This window comes from Zophobas morio, unplaced genomic scaffold (genome assembly GCF_036711695.1).
Source record: "Zophobas morio isolate AGI-343-1 ecotype UQ-CSIRO unplaced genomic scaffold, CSIRO_AGI_Zmor_V1 ptg000006l, whole genome shotgun sequence".
Lineage (NCBI taxonomy): Eukaryota > Metazoa > Arthropoda > Insecta > Coleoptera > Tenebrionidae > Zophobas > Zophobas morio.
The window spans coordinates 16,643,554-16,662,610 of NW_026972111.1; the positions used below are offsets into that span (position 1 = coordinate 16,643,554).

Here is a 19,057-nt window from a genome sequence, read left to right on the forward strand (position 1 = left end):
AGAAGATGACAGCTGCTTACTTCTTGTCATAAATGTCAATTTAACAGCAGGTATAAAATTTTAAATATGTAGCCAACCGTACAAAAAAATCACAAACATTAATGGTCACTCGGTCTTCACCGCACACTATGTATATGGTCCTAAAATTATACCTACGAACAAATATTTTCTTGTCGAACATCATCAGAATTATACTCAATATAATCTGATGTGTCACAAGGTAGCATAGTACGCAAAAAATACTAAATTATCCAGGAACTTCATCCCTAAGCTTCGCTCAAAATATAAGTATGTAGAGTCGCGGCCATAGAAAAATGGACTCCTTTGGCATAACAAAGTTTTAGTGATATATTTTTTTAATATCATAACAGCAATTTGAATGCACGCTGTTGATTTGAAAAACGGGCCAGTGACTTTGTCAAAATTATTTGATTTGTCAAACAAAACATTAATTGAACCTTTTTTTTAATTTTAAATTTGGAAATGTGTGTCAAAGCTAGTGGTCCAGTTTTCTATGACTGCGACTATACATCCGATGAAACCAATCCCAATTCAGTTAATTGCAATAATGTGAATATTAATGTTATAAACAAGAAATAAATTATATTTATTTCATGCTTCAAAACAGTTGTTTAAAAATCTTATAAATGAAAAAAATTTAAAATTTTGGTATTTTATTGTCATGGAAACTATTTTTACTCTATTCCCTTGAGATTAAATGAGCCATTGCAATCTCTTGAATGAGCGAATGAAATAGCAACTTCAATCCCGGGAGTACGAAAGTTTCATTATCTACCTAAATTTAGTGAGTTCTTAATTGACATTAATACCAAATTTTAGAAAGATTAAATGAAGTTCTAGACTAGGCAATTAGCGTTGGCAGAGTATTTTAAGTTGTTTAATGATACAGTAAAGACTTTTTAAGTTGTTTAATGATACAGTAAATACTTAGCCCACGATTAATAATTTTGGTCTATACGCTAGGAAAATATTATTAACAAGTACTTAATTGATCGAAATCTTGGTTTAGTTTAAACAAATTTTAATTTAAAGACATAACAGACTATCTAATTACGTAGAATTTGTGGTAATTCTTATAGAAATAAGCTCAACAAGGTGACCCATAACTTCGGAGGCAAATGAAGAAGATGGAGACAGAAAGTACCTAATTATAAACTCAACAATTTAAATTTGGTGTCTCACTTTACTGGTATTTTATTAAGGCGACATTAATGACTTTTTATTGCAATACGTTATGTAGAAACTTTAAAATGAATGATTCATTTCAACAAAACACTATAATTAATCCAATATTATGGTAATCACGAGGTAATCAACAGCGTGATTTACATGGTTTAAAGACAAGTGTGCGCTTTTATGTTTGTGTTATTTAACAAGACGTTACACGTCTCTGGAATATAAAACAGTTCACGTCTTTTGTTTTATAAGATAGGATTAGATTTTTTTTTTCTTAGTTAAGGAAGTACTGTAATAGGGTTCATCCAGGGAAAGGCAATTTTCATATTTTCTCCACGTTTCATGATCCTTATACTATGAAAAAAATAGGTCTCCGTCTGTCGGTCGTTTGTATCGATACTGTATAGATAGTAAAACGCTTATTCAAATTTTGTAAAATAATGTACTCCTACGCTTGTGGTTTATGAATCCGTATTGATTTTTGGAAAAAAATTAAAATTGTCTAACATTTTACAATTTAACTTTGAAACTATGATTCATGATAGAATTACTTACATGTTACATGCAAGGTCACTCAAAAAAATAATGAATGAGGCAACTTATTTTATTGACCAAATCAAGAACGGCTCACCCCATTTTCTCGAAAATTTGAGTATACAGCACTGTTGTCATTAATATCACACTGTACCTATCCAAATTGTGTCCTTATTAATTGATCACGTTTTTTTTAATTACTGAAGAATATTTCAGTATTTTATACATGCTGTTTAATAAAATATTTGTTGTTACAATTTTAAAGAGCCTACTATTATACATAACAAAATAGAAAGTTGATCGTACAGTTAGTCGTCGTGTTAATTGTTAAAGTAAATTGAAAAAATGTCAATAATTTAAAACAAACATTACGTTATTATTGCGGGACACTCATACGATTAAAATTTAATGTCACGATTATTATCGTTATATTGAAAAATAGATATTAGTTACCATGCCCAATAAGCGGGTGTTTTTCTGTTGGATTACGTCTTTCAGTCATTAATACCTGCTTATTAAATTTATTTTTCCCGACTGATCAAGTACCGAAATTACACAATGAACTGTTAAATTCATCCAATTTTGTCAGCTATTGTGTTCCACGAAATTTCTCTTAACTTTTGTTAAGTGAAAGTATCAGATTCATATAAGGGCAAAATTTGTAAACATTAACATTATAAACTGGAGAACTGACTCACGATGTATGTAGTGTTGAAAATTTTAAATTATTAAAATCCCATGTATAAGTACCTACTGCAAAATAAACTAATGCCTATTATAGTTTATTTCACAGTAAACTAATAGAAATAACGCATATATGCTTTATATATAATATATAAGTATTTTAATAAAAAATTAATGATTTTTTTATGTTTTTAATACAGATTTACCTACATTTAGTATACTTGTACATAAAGAAAATTTCTACGGTTGTATACTTCGTAGTTTAAAGTCTTAGTATAAACTCGTGTAACCTACACGAGGTTTAAAATGTAATTAATTTTTCTATTTAAAGCATTCAAAACATGTTAGCATTTTACAAAAAAATTGTTAAAGTTTCATTATATGGAAAATCACAGATCAGTGCAGGGATAACAAAATACACATTAATGTCCGATAAAAGACAAAATTCTTGGAAATGTGCATATTAAAAATACAGTAGATATTATTAATGTCAATAAATAAAAAGTACGTAAGAGTGGTCCAAACTAAAATAGATCCCCAAAAATATAAATAAATCGTAGTGTGGACCTCATATTATATCATGGTCAAGTACAGCATACGTCTAAAGTAATGAACCCACGAAACAAACATTTTTTAGGAACAATTTGAAACCCGTGGCTTTTGTTGTTGTGTAAAAATACACAACTGTACGTCAAAATTATTTTTTGACATCCATTTATGTTGTGATTATAACATCATTACCATTTCTTGAAAGAGCAGCGTAATGTCAATAAATATCTCAATTATTGTTCGAGCAAACTTCTCAAAACATTTTACCTTCACTTTTAAATTAAAAAATTAAAAAATAGCTTTAGTATAATTCATCAGTTTGGCTTTGACTTTACATTAACGCTATTTATTAAAGCAAAAACGAAAGCAGTAACTTTCACATTCTTTCTTAATTTGACAGTTGTTAAATATAAAAAACGTATCTACTACCAAAAAATTACCAAAAATCTTAGAAAAATCTTAAAAAAGAAGGACAGACACATGTCCATACGTTTATTGACTACTGTTGACCTCTATAATAATCATAAATCCTAAATATTTAGATCATTTAACTATTACAGATTTGTGAATCATTAGGTAGTCAATAAAAATTGCCGAAAATGCACAAGGGAGATGATTATTTGAACAACACATATAATAAATAGTCCCTCGTGTCAACGTATTAAACAAATGTACTGCGTGAATCACTAAACGTTTTTCTATATCGTATTAATTATTTATTAGCAGGATCCATTATTATAAGAGGTATACACTGCGCTTGGTACTTGGTCGCAAACACTAGCCAGTGTAGGTGAGAGAGGACATAAAAAGCGGTCCAGAGCATTAATTAAGTAGTAGTAAATTGTGCAGTTGTAATTTGTTTTAAACGCATAAATTTTCCCAAAATGTTTAAATTGTTGTGTAAAGTTGAATATTTGTATCTGTTTCTAAGCAGTGTAAAAACGGATGATAGCGCGAAAAGACAGAAAACACTAGGACCGAATTTATGTCTAATGTTATTTGGACAGAACTTCCCTCGCCCCTAAAATATAGTCGAACATATTGCGAACCAAAAAACTAAACAAAATTTATATTTCGGGAAATGAAAGTCGGGCAAACAATAAATTATAGTATTCACTTTAATAGATTAATTGGAACACATGTTGATTTTTTTATATTATCAGAATTTGAACAAACGTAAGGTAAAAAAATTAAAAATTTGCAAATTTCTTTCAGATGAATGAGGTTAGAAAGTGTAGTGTTCTGGTCAAAATATTTTGTCATTATATATTAATCACTTTTAATACTTAGAATCTTTTGTTTATATACCATTGTATTGTTGACTTATCACTAAACTAAACCAATACTGCATATTTAAAGTCTATCCTCAATTTACATGGTTGTACTGACTCTATTAAGATATCTTAAGTCCGAGTTTTGTACTCTTTTTGTTGAGGAAAATAAGTATTAGACATGAAGTAATTCGTAGTGTTTTATAGTCATCTATGTAATTTTAAAATAAATTTATAAAACCAAAACTCCGTTTATCGACACCAGACCTTACAAACCCATAAGAGTAGCATATTTTTATATATACAGGGTGAGTCACTGAGGACCTGTTCCTCGGTATCTCATTAATTATTAGGCAGAAATAGAAAAAAAACAAAGATTAAACTTGTACGGTTCTTTGAGGACTAAAGTCTAAAATTATTTTTAACAAAACAGCGTGTTCATTTTGTTTGTTCACGCCTGAATATTTCTGCATAGACAACCCATTTTACGTTTCATAAACGGCTTTGATTAATTTTTATTTTTAAATAATAATGAACGCATAGATAGCAATGACCAGAAGGAAAATTATGGTAAATTATTTGTGTCAGCCAAATTAATGTTTTCAATTTTCGTTTATTTTAAAATGTTTTCAATTCTGAAAAAACAGACATGCTATTAATATCGGGAAAGTGTGACAAAAATTTTGATGCTAGTGTTCGTCTCTACGCCAGGCAATATCCCAATTGAAGAACTCCCTCAAATCAGGCGTTTAGAAAACTTGAAAAAAATTTACGAAAATTTAGGCAATTCAAAAAAAATAAAGTTAGAAATCAAACTGTAACAACGCCGGATAATGAAACTGCTCTAATTGAAATTGGAGCAGAAAATCCCCACGTGAGTCAAAGACAAGTCAAATGGAGATTAGTTTGGGTTCGGCTTTCAATATCTTAAAAGCAAACCGATTTCATCCATTTTGTGTGACAATTGTCCAACATTTAACAGAACGCGATTTTATCCGACAGTTAGTGTTTTGCGCATTCGTGAGGGCTCAATTACGAGACAATCAAGATTTTTTAGTTAACGTTTTGTTTACGGATGAAACCACATTTAGCAATAACGGGTGTGTAAACAGACACAACTCACATTACTATGCTCAGCAAAATCCCCATTGGTATCAGGAAAAGCACTTCCAAGAAGTTTTCAAAGTTAATGCTTGGTGTGGAATTGTTGATAACTACATCATTGGTCAACATTTTTTTTGAAGGAAATTTAAACGGACCCATGTATCTAAATTTGTTTAAGGATATTTTACATGAACTGTTGGAAAACGTAGAGCTACACATACGAAGAATAATTTCAGAGAGACACGGGACATTAGGAACTATTTACACAGAGCGTTTGCGCCAAGACTTATTGCTAAAGAAAAAGAGTACGCTTGGCCTGCACGGAGTCCTGATCTAACGCCATTAGATTTTTTTTCTTTGGGGGAAGGTGAAAAATGACGTTCATACTGTCCCAATCGAAAATGAAAATAACTTACATGAAAGGATGACAGCGTCATGCAGACTTATAACTCCCGACATATTAGATAGCGTTCGTAAAAATTTTGAACCTAGGATAGGATTTTGTAAAGATAGTGGACGCAAGCATTTTGAACATTTATTATAAATTCGTTTTCGTTGTAATCTGATCCATTAATAAATTGAGTATTGATTTTTTCAATTTTGTCATTTGTTGGCATTGACATCTTTGTCATTTTTTTTCTCTGACTGCTATGACTACTTATTAAAAAAATTAAATTGGATGAAGTCGTCTCTGGGGTGTATAATATGTTGCCTATGCAAAAATTGTCAGGAATGAACAGACGAAATGAACACCCTGTATATTTTTACATATTTTCGTTGATCTCTTCTTAAGCTTTACAACCTCAATTTACTTTTAGAATTCTGATCCGATGTTGTCACATTATTGCAATTTTCTTGAAATTTTTTAGCAATGGAAAGGTTCACAAAATTTCAGTTTTTTCAAATAAAATACACTATTTTTTAACAGAGTATCTTCTGGATTCTGGATTCTTAATTTATGGGGGCTGACCGTAGCCAGCCGGCACTTAGGCCTCGCCTTTGGGCCCATTGTACCTTCCCCAAGTCCATATCAGGGTGTTTTCCCGCTCCTCTACTCGTCAAGCCACCCAACTGCTTGAATGTACTTGAGTAATGCAGAGGGTGGAAACTCCCTGATATTTGCCATACTAGGCCAGACGTCCCCTAGTATGGATTCCCTGTAGGAGGCTAGGGCTGGACACTCACGAAGAATGTGCTCAGCTGTTTCCTCTTCTTCATTGCATCCACGACAGATTGGGTCTGTTACCACCCCTATCGTATGTAGATGTTTGTTAAACTGGTAATGTCCCGTAAGGAATCCTACCAGTTTACGCAGTTTGTCCCTTGAAAGTGAGAGATAAAATTTCGTCAACTTACGGTCTGGTGTCGCCATACAAGCTCTACTATGCCGACAGCTGCTCAACTTCACCCATATCTGCTCATGGCGTCTCTGGGTATATTGCTTTACGAGTTCGTTCGAGAGGGCGACCGAAGGCGTGATTGCCGGTTCAGGTCCCCAGAAGGGCATGCGCGCGGCTCGCTTCGCCATCTCATCTGCCCTCTCGTTTCCTTCGTTGCCACTGTGTCCTTTGATCCAACAAAGTTCCACACTATTCCTCTGCGTTACATACTTTAGCGTTTGTCTGCACTCCCAAACCAGCCCGGATCGAACCATACAGCTGTCCAGGGCTAGTAGTGCAGACTTGCTGTCAGTAAGTATGCGTATTGATTTGTTGCCGATTTCACGTTCAGCAATGATTCTAGCTCCCAGCATTATTCCCATCAGTTCTGTTTGTAAGACAGACGTGTGGGTGCCGAGAGGTACACTGATTTGTGCGTTCAGTTGTTCGGAGTAGATGCCGGCTCCTGAACCACTATCTGTTTTGGCACCATCGACATAGATATCTATGTCGGCTCGTCCTTCTGAATTTTCATTCATTGATATTCTATATGTCTTCTCATATATTAATTTTGTGCCCATTCGGTCACAGCCCAGCCTTAACAAGGGTATCCTGTTGAACGCCTCCGTTAAGATCCGAGTGTGCTTCGTTGTGCGGCCTTGCTTGTTCCATACTCCCAGAGAGTGAAGTCTTAGAGACGTCGTCATTGCCGCTTCCTCTATGTGAAGATTAAGAGGTGCTAAGCAAAGAAGAGTCTCCAGAGCCGCTGTGGGAGTGGTCCTCATTGCTCCTGTAACACAGAGTATCTTATTCTATTTTTTGTTTTCTTTCTTTTTACTTACCAAACGTAAACCAAGGACGTATAGTAAGCCAATCCATTCGACGAATACCTTTCATATTTTCTCAACGTGTCATGACTTCTAGAGTACGAAAAAACAGGTCTCCCGTTTCCGAAATGTTGCCGAATAAATCCTCTCTGAAATATATAAAATTTTATGACTTTATATTGGTGGTTTATCAACGCACTTATAGTTTTTAGAATTACTTATAGTGGGTGACTTAAAAAAAATGAAAGCCAATTTATTTTATTGATTAAATCAGAAACGTTACAACCGAATACTTTAAAATTTTGAAGTCGTTTTAAACTTATCGTAAGCATGGTAATTTTTTAATCAAATTATATCTGTTTATCACCCCAAAAAATAGTCATCTCAAAATTTTGCCGAATAAATCCTACGTAAAATGTGCAACAGGCAATGCGATTTAAATTTTAGTAAAAATGAGTGTTTACCCTAGACATTCAAATTTTCGCAAAAAAAATCCGAATTGTATAATATCATTTCTCCCTCCCCAACCGTGATCTGAAGGTAGCGCGTTCGGAGCACTCATAGGGGAAGGGGGTTATTAAACTGTGCCTCGTATTATCTATATATTGATGACAGAAGTTAGTTCCAAAGGATAACAATTGTAACAGCCAAGTAGAAATGAGAACAAAAACTTTAGAACCAAATCAGGGTAAAACTTAGAACTAGTGTAATGGCTTATCGGAAAACTCACTGATAAGGATAACTGATAATTAAACCCTCCATTATTATGACAAACTATAAAGAAATTAGTTCTTCCACCTTAAATTTACACTACTTTAAAGAAGTGGAACTTTTTCTTATATTCAACGTCAAACTGGCAATCGAAAATATGTCAAAATATCTTTGTGTGGAATAAAATGGCATAGTTTAATTTATGAATATGGTTTATCTTTAAACAAATTTAAAAAAGTTACAACTAATTGTGCGTCACATCTACCTGGAACTCTCACCGATCATGTATGTTGATCTAGTCACGTACGTTACAAGTCAGAAAAATTCTAACGAATTGAGGGGAAATGCGCTTTTCGCTGTTATGTAGCAACATGGCCACCTGACCTAATAGCACGTACATATTTAAAGAGGAATGTGAGTGACAAGTCTGGTCCCAACATATGCATGCATTTTAACACAATTACGAAATATTGCAGAGAACCCATTTTGTTCAAGTATCCCGGCTTATCCCTCCTTACATGATTTTTTTAAATTTCTTATTCACCCTTCGAAAGTAATGAAACTATAGTCAATTTAATCTTCACAGTCCAATATACAGCCTAAAATACTATATTTTCAGATTGGCACTGTTGCTTACAGTTAAAAAGATTTAAAAATATAAAAACATATACCTACAGTTTTTCCTGTATGAGCCACATAGTAAAGTAGAAAAATACTCCTAAAAAAGTCAAAAAATTACTCAGTTGTTTCTAAGCTGTAATTTGCTTATCCTAATTTATTTTTGATAAATCAAATTTTCTGTGATACTTATCTATAATGTGTAAACTACTTATTATTTGAGAAATATTTTAACGTTCCCATATTATATTATGCTCACGTCAACCGTAAATAAAACATGTGTAGTACGTACATGAGACCTATACCGTAACATGTAAGGTGCACAATTAAATTTTATTTAGAAAGTTACCTTTAAAAGTTATAAAAATCTCAAAAATATCAATAACTTGCAGCTCACAAATACTTATGGAAAGGCGCCACGCAACAAATATTTAAAACTTACTGTTCGAATTCAAACTACTTAATCTACTTAATTCTAATACAATATTTCTTATTGCCTTTCTACTATAAACTGTTCCACCTTCTTCTATATCGTTAGAAATATGAAAAATTGCCATTTATCACAGTTAAAACATCCTTAGCATGAATATACATTTGAGCTAATTTGTAAATTTACATTTCATTGATTACATTATCCTTCTGCACATACACATGTTTGTAATTCACTTTAATTAATGAATTGCAATGAATACAGCTTACTGGAGCCTGCAGCACAGTAACATGTAAGGGAAGAATGTGACTTAATTGCAGCTAATACTTGAAGCGTAATTTGACTTTGTTTTATTATGGCTATCAAACTATTAACACGTTGCTGCAGCCCATCAAACACTAAGATTCTCTTAATTTACAAAAAAAAAATCTTTGTTTTACTTCTTTTTTTTTTAGAATTTAGCGTCAATACAACGCTATATTCATCTTCGCCATAAACGACAAAGTGCATAACGCAAAAGCCCATACACGGCTCGAACAAATACAGTACCATTAGATCAGCAGCGTAAAAAAGAACCGTCCCAGAATGCAAGATAGTGAGTGGGCGCCAGTTGCAGGAATGACGTCACAATAAGAGCGGGGCACCTCTTTAGAGGTGTCTGCTGACCACGCCGGGGTGTCCCTCGCGAAGATCCCACCTTCATGGTCAGTTCTTTAACAAACCAGTCAGTCGGCCACCGGCAACCGCGCAAATTCTACATAATAATATTGCCTCGTTATCACTTTTGCGAGAACTCAGACTTTATTTTTTGGGTGATTTTTCAAAATTTTTTTCTTGTGTTGTGATTTTTTAACACCTGCTGAGTTTCATTTCTGGTAAGTTTCATTTCTGTTGTGATAAAATTGTGTTTACTCTGCAAATTTTTCTGTGTCATACACATTGCCGCAATTCAAATGCACTGATAACACTTGCGGTTAGATTTTTTCTTCAAATTGTTACCATGTGCACGATCAAGGCGTAATCGTAATAAAATCACACCTCTGTTCTGACCATGTCTATCGATAAATCGTATTTTTCCCACAAAACTCGTTCAACGCCTACCTTTGTGACTCATTAAAACCAACTCAAAAATTTTTTCAAAATTCCGTCTTAGTTGAGATCATTAGTGACATCGCACCTACGCTGCGCTGACATCATGTTCGATTGCAGGTTTACCTTTTATGGGTGTTTGTTTACAAACAAACTCGAAATGTTTGCCTTTTGCGGGTATAAAATTTTATGATTCGCGGAAATTTAGAAGTTACGAGGAACTTTTTGCAGTAATTTCGCCACAGATGCCAGGCAATGTATGCAGATTGGAAATGCAAATTACCACAGATTATATTTTCGAAGTTAAAAATAGCTCACCTTTATGTCATCTCGTTACATAATAAACACAAATTTGTTATTGTTTGAACCGCTGTGACAAATTCGATGTATTTCACCCGGGGCATTATTTCTCTGCAGCCTAATTATCCAAATCTGGCCACAACCATATACGGTATAGATTTACACTTTTCCAGACGTCCATGGCCGGTAACTTTACGCAATTCTTGACTGTTCATCAGCAAATATGTCGATGTTTTGTTATTTAGTTCAACACGAAGACAAGACAATTATGAAACTTCTCATTCATTCTGATTAATGGGCAGCCGCGGCTTGTTTCCATTTTCATCATCGGCACCTCATGATTATGACGAGGAGTGACGAATTCATTATGACTACTTTACTCGATAATTAATAAACAAAGTGTTGTTTAAAGAAAGAAAAGGTATACTATTATATAACAAATGGGATATTATGTTTTCTTTTGCTGAGAGTTTATGGTAGTACAAACATGCCGATAACCCGCCTCCAGTTTCAAAATGAGTCGGATTATGGATTCAAAACATATTACATGTCACATGCAGAATGTTATAGTTATCTTAAAAAAAACTGTTGTGAATCATGCAATAATGTAAAAAAAAGATTAATTTACAATTGCGGATTTTTTTACGAATATGTAAATACTCAGTTAATTAAATGAAACTAAAAATTATGGTAGTTGTTTTTGTAAACATTTCAAGATGAACTGAACTGCATTTTTTTTTCGTTTTTGTTTGAATTAATTGTTATGTTAATTTAAAAGACTGTCAGTTGAGTTAAAAAAGAAACTGGTTGGATAGCGTTCAAATCGGTCAGTTATCTTTTTTCAAAGTATGTATACTGAAAAATATTTCTATTTGCACTATATACTAACACAATGACTGATTATATTTATGTAAAGGAAAATGTATTACTCATAAGATATGCCCGTTTAAAGCAAACAATTTAACCAATCCTAAAGAAAATATATGCATAGACCAAATATCTATTTTTGAAGTAATTAATCATATTTGAACTATTATTTTTCATTACATCGATTTCCTTACATTGATATTAGTATCTTATTATAAAATAGTAGAGGAAAGTATGGTAACTTGGTAAGGTAAAACGCCTAAAAGCAAAAATATTTATTTAATAAATAATTACAGAGATTGTAGGACATTTAGATATCAAATTGGCACTCTTCGTTATAAACAAACGCATTATTAAAAAGTATTTAGTAAACAAGTAATGTTATTTTCTGTGATTTAAGCTTCATAACTAGATTATAAACTTTGGAACTTATGAGTTTATATTAACAATAATAAATATACTTTTTAACAAAAGATTTAATAATTGTGATATCACTGTAACTGTCGACTAATTAGGAAGTAAGAATATAGCTAATATAAGTATACGATGTTGTCGTTGTTGTTTCTTAAAAGCACAATTTTAGGGTGGAGAAAATATGTATTGTTGTGTCATTGTAGATTTTTTTACCGAAAATGCATTGTGTCCTTAGTTGATCTAGCAATAGATTTTCAATGTAAAGTAACGGTTACATTTTCTCTATGCTTGAGAGTAAGTAGACGCTAAAACCAATTTGCTTATTTTTATATTGCCATATAATTTTGGTGATAGTACATTTCGCAATTTTAACAAAAAATTGTAACAGTAATTTGTGTAGTTCATTAACTTTTAAACTATGGCGATACCAGTAACCATGACAATAACCAAATGGTCAACTCGACAAAATGCCTGGGTCAAAAATTATAGGATGTACAATAATGTGTCGATTTATTACAGTTTATAAAAACAAAAAGAAATAAATTATTATTATTTATTTACCTTACTTTCTTCACAGTCATTTAAATTAATGATGAACAGCGAAACATGATTTGCTCACATTATGTTGTTATTTTTGAAATTATTTGAACAATTATTTGCATTACCTTTTTACTGGATTTAGCATAATTATTGTTTCGTCGAGTGTAAGATGGAATTTACGTTAAATCATTTCAGTTGAACTGAGGAAACATCAGTATGGAAGTAACATTACTGCTACAATGTATTGCTCCTTTGTAAGTTTTTGTTGTTAGAATCCCCAGCGTTTATTTATATACGTGCAATTGGTCAAAATATGTTTTGTTTAAAAATAAAAATGGTGTTATATTATCAGGATATTTTGTTTTACAATCTTTAGTATTTTTCAACGTATTTATTTTCCCTATTCTAACATTTTCTTTTTTTAAGTACTGCCCATTGCCCAACCTTTTTTGTACTATCTCAAGTAATATGCGTGACGTCAGCTATGTACCTATAGGTTTTAATTCCATAATCAAAACACTGTTGTCGATAGTTTTGTAGCAACACCAAATCTTTGCAGTGGTTGAAACTTTCTTGTGCATAATTGTCAAAGAAAGCGCATGTACCTACATATTTTTCATCATCTAATTTTTTTTTAATTTTTGTAAAAAATCAATCTTCTAAAATCAGTACTTAAAAAGTCATTCAATAAAATGGACGAAAAATTCATATTTATTCATGACAATCTAGTATCTTGAAAAATTAACACTCATGTCATTTATTCACATATGTGATCTTTTACAATGATACAAATTTGCTCCAAGAACTTTATCTTTAAAAATAAAAAATTACAAGGGTTGTATCAAATAAAAGAAACACATGGTATATTTTATATTATTCGTAGTTGTGTAATCTGCACAATACCTCTAATTTTACAAAAATCAATATTTTAAAATCAGTGCTAAAAACGTCATTCAATAATATAGACGAAAAATTCATATTTATTGATGACAATCTAGTATCTTGAAAAATTAACACTCATGTCATTTATTCACATAAGTGATCTTTTAAAATGGTACAAATTTGCTCAAAGAACTATATCTTTATTTTAAAAAATACAAAATTACAAGGGTTGTATCAAATAAAAGAAACACATGGTATATTTTATATTATTCGTACTTGCGTAATCTGCACAATCCCTTTAATTTATAGAGGTATCACAAAACAAACATCGCAAACTCTAATTTTTATAATTTTTCAAAGAAGCGGGATTTGTTGGACTTGTACTTCAGAAGCGAGGGAAGTTCTGTCGAAATAAACTTCGATAAATCTTTTAACCTACATTTCATTTGTGTGTTAATATTTTGCCTGTAAGTTGTTAATCTTGCTCTTAACTTGCTCATTTCTCACAAAGTTTTCATAATTAAATTACTATGGATTACTTATCAACATTATGAGCAAATAAAGGCATAGAACGAGTAGAGAAATCGTACGAAATAAAGTAAAATGTAGTAAGAAAAGATTACATTGTTAGAAATTCATAAACTCCGAAGAATGAACGACAAACAACGTATTTATTAAGTCATACATAAGCATAACCATGACATACTGCTTCCGCAGATGTGAAAAATAATCAAGATATTAAATGCCACACTCTTGTAACTAGGTGGCTTTTAATAAGTTGTAATAAGAGTTGTATAAATAAAGACTGAAAGAAAAACTATTTTATTAAACGCGCGTTTAGCACTGAATCCTGTTTTGACACTATTCGTCGAATTAATAGAAGTTTAGTTTTAATAAGTCAATAAAAGATCTACCCTTAAATAACGCTTAAAAACACAACAGCGCTGAAGAGTTATCATTTAATTTGTTTTCCAAACAAATTTTAGCATGGAAAGGTTTTACGCAATTGTACGAAAAATAAATTAAATCACGGTATTAAAATAACGCTAGACAAAAAATAATGTGTATGTAATAGTAAAAAAAAAAAAAACAATGCATGTCATAAACGGCGCCAGAAAAAGTGCGCATGAGCAAACAACGTTTTTAATTTAAGAACTGATAAATGTTTTTATACTTTTTTCATTATTTCCTGCTTACGATGGAATAGGATCTTCTCAAAAGTTTCTGCAAACAAAATGAAGTCTTATCTAGAAAGTGTATTATTACATTATAAAATAAGAAAATTGTTTTAGTTATAATAATAATAATAATATTAATTAATAACATATGTTCTTGGAACAGGCACGAACGTATAAAGAACGATTTGCCAAACAATAACAATTGAGTTGAAATCTGGCAATCGTGGGCACATGACACATCGCACGAATCCTTGGCTATCATCATTCAGGTGTTGCACAATTAATTAACAATAAATGAAGAAATAGTAATTTAACACATACACCGAAATATATGTCTATTTTACATGAAATTGGAATTTTAATTAAGATTTACTAAATGAGTATTTTTAGCGGAAATTTTGATTATTAAATTTTTAGAAACAGATCTAAAATGATGATAACGTTGTCAAGCTTTTTAGGGTTTTCGGTTATTAAAAATGTTATCTTCAAACGGACTTTTTAAAATAAATTTTCCTTTGGTTGCTCCTTACTTTCAAAGTATATAATCCTGATTCTATTTTATAGCATACTATAGTGTCGGAATCAATGGGCTATTCTGCTGGATATATAAAGAAATATATATAACGAAAGTAAACAAAGGAACAACAACTCTCTATTGTACAACAAATGTATTTCACGTTCGAATCAAGATAAATTCTGTTAAATTTAGCAAGCACACACCTAAATACATATATTATAAATTGTTCATATATCAGTTTTTGTATTTGGGAAATTGTTTTATATACAATTTTGTAGTACGAGTAAAAACTTTATTACCTTTTCGCTTGTAACGAAAAACTTTAATTGAATCAACATTGTATTATTTTGCCATAAATTAATAATTTTCATAAAACTAACTCAGTTCCTATTTTGAGACAAAATAATAATTAACGGAAAAGTATCGTTAATGTTTAATCTAAAATGTAATTATCTAATCATAATGTGCAATATACAACAATATAACGAATGTTCTACCAAATCGTTTCAGTATTTTTTGTCAGTATTAAATAAATCGGCATTCGTATTAGTTAAAATAAATTGAAAAATTTCAGAATTAATCATATATCTTTGGTACTTAACATGTAAATTGACCGTTTTAATGAAGTTTTCAGACCAGTTTACTTTGAAACCGTTGGAATTAACTAGGCATATAGGCAATAAATTGTAGATTGAGGAATCTAAAAAACAGATGGAAAGTATTAAACAGAACTTCCCTCGCCTCTGAAGTACAGTCTAACAAATTCAGCTTCTTCGACAAATTATACTAGTGGATTTTGCGACTGAAATTTTTTTAAAATAGGTACAGGTAAAGAAGTATTATCTGCGTGTGTTTTAAGTGAGTTTTTCCATAAAAAATTTGATGACGTCATCAAAATTTTAACAAGGATACGTATATCATCAATTTGAATGGGACTGCATTCACAAATTATCGGAAAAATGTTTTTGATTTATTTAATAAAATAAATTCCTTCCTTCATTTTTTAATCACTTTGTATAAGCAGTTCTAAATAATGTGGATGCATTGATGAATAACAAGCATAGACTCAATATTTCATACATTTTAAATGCGATTTATATAACAAAATTTTGGGAAGGCGTATTCCTAACATATATCTAAAAGTTGACAACAACAAACAGACAGACAGACAGACGGAAACGAGAAACCTCTTTTTCGCACTATCGAGTTTTATGTAACAGGTAATCTGTAACGCTACGGAACCAATTACTCTCCAATTTTAAATGTATTTTCAAATTTGCTGAAACTGGAGAAGTAATGAAAATATTATTTTCAGTATTTACCTGACATTTCTCTACAATGTTAAGGGATTTATAGTGTTTCAGTTTGTCAAATCACGATCAAATTCGTATTTTAACTTCTAAGCATTAGACATTATAGAATTTTGAAAAAAACTTTTTACTTTATGTCCAGCACTATATTTATACCTACAGAATGACTTCACACCTGCTTGGATAATAATTTTTAGTTATACATTTTTTAATATATGTCCGATACATATTAACACGGACGTTGATTTAAATTTGTACCTAAATGTATATTTGAAGCCGTTTTTGGCGATATAGTATTTAAATCTAAGTTTACCGTCTAATTTAAAAATAGTGATCTACGCTTTTTTAACATTCATTTATAAATGATCACGAATAGGAAGATGCATTGCAATTTCCAAATAAGCACCTAGTTGTAATAACCCTTTGTGTGACTACTTTAAATTACAATATAACTATTTCGAACAATCTATTTTTATAAAGTCAACCTTAGTTATAGGAAACAAGAAGCATAGAACTGTTGACCCTAATAAAGATGCCACAATTAAAATAGAATCTTTCATTGCCAACTATTTTTTTACTTACTAGAGTTCATAACACGCACCGTTTTTATTTTTAAAGATATGTAGGCAGTTCATTTTTATTTATAATTACCTTTTATTAACAATTATTGTTGTATTATTCAAGTGTAGGAAGGACAAGTCTGTGAAAATCTTGTGAATCATACACTGATAAATTCAAATTTACAAACCATCTGAAAAATAATTAACAACAAACGATGCTACTTGACAGAAAAATTTTACGTTGAAGTCTTTAGAAGATAAGCATACCCTTGCACAAATACGTCGTATGAAAACATATTTTACATAACTGTATCTAGAAAAATTTTAAAAACACAACGTTATTTATTTAAGGCGATATAGATTTTGAACAGACGCCAAAAAATTGACGTCGTTTGAGATAAAACAATTCAGCCGAGGATAGAAATATCAAAAATAATATTAATGCAAGCATCTGTATTTAAAAACACTTAAAAACGCATAAAAACATCGACATAACACGTCTGATGTGATGGTCAAGTGTGACATAAAAATATGTGTTTTTCGCCAACTCTTGGCGGTCAATTAATAACAACTTAACCCTCAAACGCCTATACATTCTGTGACATTAATAAAAGACAGTAATACGTAACCACTTAATACATTTTACCTTGATTTATTGCTAGCGGTAATGCCTTATGTTAACTAAATCCCTTTTTGTAAATAACATTGACAGTATTGCTACAACATATGGTCGTTCGTTTCTAAGTTGACAATTTAACAAATCTAAACTTACTTCATGTATCTTTCAAAAAATTCTTATTTCTTATTATACTCAAATTTTCACTTGATTATATGATAATTAAAGTCTAAAGTCTTATTAACGTGGCTTATATAATTTTGACAGTAAACTCTTTGGTACTGAAAATTAAATTTGAAATAATTTATTACCATTAATAATCGTTGGCAAGACAAAAATATTCTTGTTAAATCGTTATCATTAAGCACCTGTTTTCTAACTATTTCTGTTTCGATTTAACTTTCAACAATCTACTTATTTGCTGTTATTTTATATCTGAAAAAATGTAAAATATCTTCTTCTTTTACGTTACTTTCGGTAACTATCCATATACTTTTAATTAATGCCAAATTTTCTGATATCTGTGAAAGTTTATTTTATATTCTTCTACTAAAAAATTTACGAAGCTTTCTGAGCGGAACAATTATTCTTGTTGTGCTAATCTTTCATTTTCATAACCATATTTTTCAAATTGTTAGTGGTATTGTTTCGTTTAATTCAGTAGATGTGATATACGTTTTCCATTCTTAGAAGGAATTACATTGTATAAAACTTCAATTGAGAGACTTTAAAAACAGGAACATTTTTTTAATAGATATTTTATTAGATAAGTTTTGAATACTTTACCTTTGTAAGGAACAAGTTATATCGTACAGCTTTTACCATAGAAATATATCTAGGAACAACATAAAATTCATCAACATTTTAATTTTTTATAATATTGTTGTTTTCTGAAAACAATATAATAAAATAGAATTTTAAAGCAAATTCAGTTTGAATATTCCACACCTATGTTGTTACACACAACCAACACTCATAGGTATATGTACTCAGCTTAACATCATTCATCTATTATAGTTGATTATTTTCCACCATTTTTGGCGAATCTATTGTCGAAATAAGCAACAAAACGGTCTTATTCAACTTTTGTAGAAATTTATCATATAATTATATTAATAGTCATTTATTTAATCTTCACTAGAGAATGTCGGTCGAAACGTCGGGGGACGTGTCCCTCATTAACGATGAAGATCTCCTCCGCAAAATGTGGCAAGATACCGAAGACTTTGGTCGCAAGAAAGAAATACGTGCCCACATGTACAAGCTAAGGGAAGCTCGACTTCGTGACTTCTACAATTCTGGAGAGGTTAGTACTGACATCCAGAGGACTACTACCACAACAACTGAAGGCAAGTCTTGCTCGGCTTCCACTCATGCTGATTCTTTGGCCGATCATAGCTTTATCAGCATGAAGACCAAAGAAATCAGGGATTCCGAATCGCCCACAAAAGATGACATTTATAGAGTTACCGGTTAGTTC

At 31.2% G+C, this 19,057-nt stretch overlaps 2 protein-coding genes and 1 long non-coding RNA gene across 6 annotated transcripts in view; 1 reads left to right on the top strand and 2 right to left on the bottom strand.

The window, feature by feature from the left end:
* The window catches only part of LOC135123733 (uncharacterized), a 57,178-nt gene that overhangs the window by 26,923 nt on the left and 11,198 nt on the right, over positions 1 to 19,057 (bottom strand). The window contains exon 2 of the long non-coding RNA XR_010279705.1: positions 7,561 to 7,694. This is a non-coding gene — a long non-coding RNA (uncharacterized LOC135123733). The remainder of the gene's footprint in view (positions 1 to 7,560; positions 7,695 to 19,057) is intronic.
* LOC135123162 (ribonuclease H-like) lies at positions 6,501 to 7,146 on the bottom strand. Its single transcript, XM_064047660.1, has 2 exons — positions 6,714 to 7,146; positions 6,501 to 6,661 (listed from the first exon to the last, which is right to left on the bottom strand). Exons 1-2 carry the CDS (start codon positions 7,099 to 7,101, stop codon positions 6,639 to 6,641), a joined length of 411 nt encoding a protein of 136 aa, XP_063903730.1. The 5' UTR covers positions 7,102 to 7,146; the 3' UTR covers positions 6,501 to 6,638.
* The window catches only part of LOC135123727 (titin-like), a 31,553-nt gene continuing 22,468 nt past the window's right edge, over positions 9,973 to 19,057 (top strand). For 3 of the 4 annotated variants that reach the window (XM_064048587.1, XM_064048588.1, XM_064048589.1), the window contains exons 1-2: positions 9,975 to 10,179; positions 18,719 to 19,049. In XM_064048587.1, the coding sequence (XP_063904657.1) occupies positions 18,722 to 19,049 (328 nt within the window). In that variant the 5' untranslated portion in view covers positions 9,975 to 10,179; positions 18,719 to 18,721. Of the gene's footprint in view, positions 10,180 to 18,718; positions 19,050 to 19,057 lie in introns of all 4 variants that reach the window. The other variant, XM_064048591.1, reaches the window with a different exon arrangement.

Bases quoted from the DNA above. Each gene is read 5' to 3' on its own strand.
- LOC135123162 (XM_064047660.1), bottom strand. From the start codon at position 7,101: ATGGGAATAATGCTGGGAGCTAGAATCATTGCTGAACGTGAAATCGGC. The intron at 6,662-6,713 runs GTATGGCGACAC...CTCACTTTCAAG, and splicing joins CTGTCGGCATAGTAGAGCTT to GGACAAACTGCGTAAACTGG.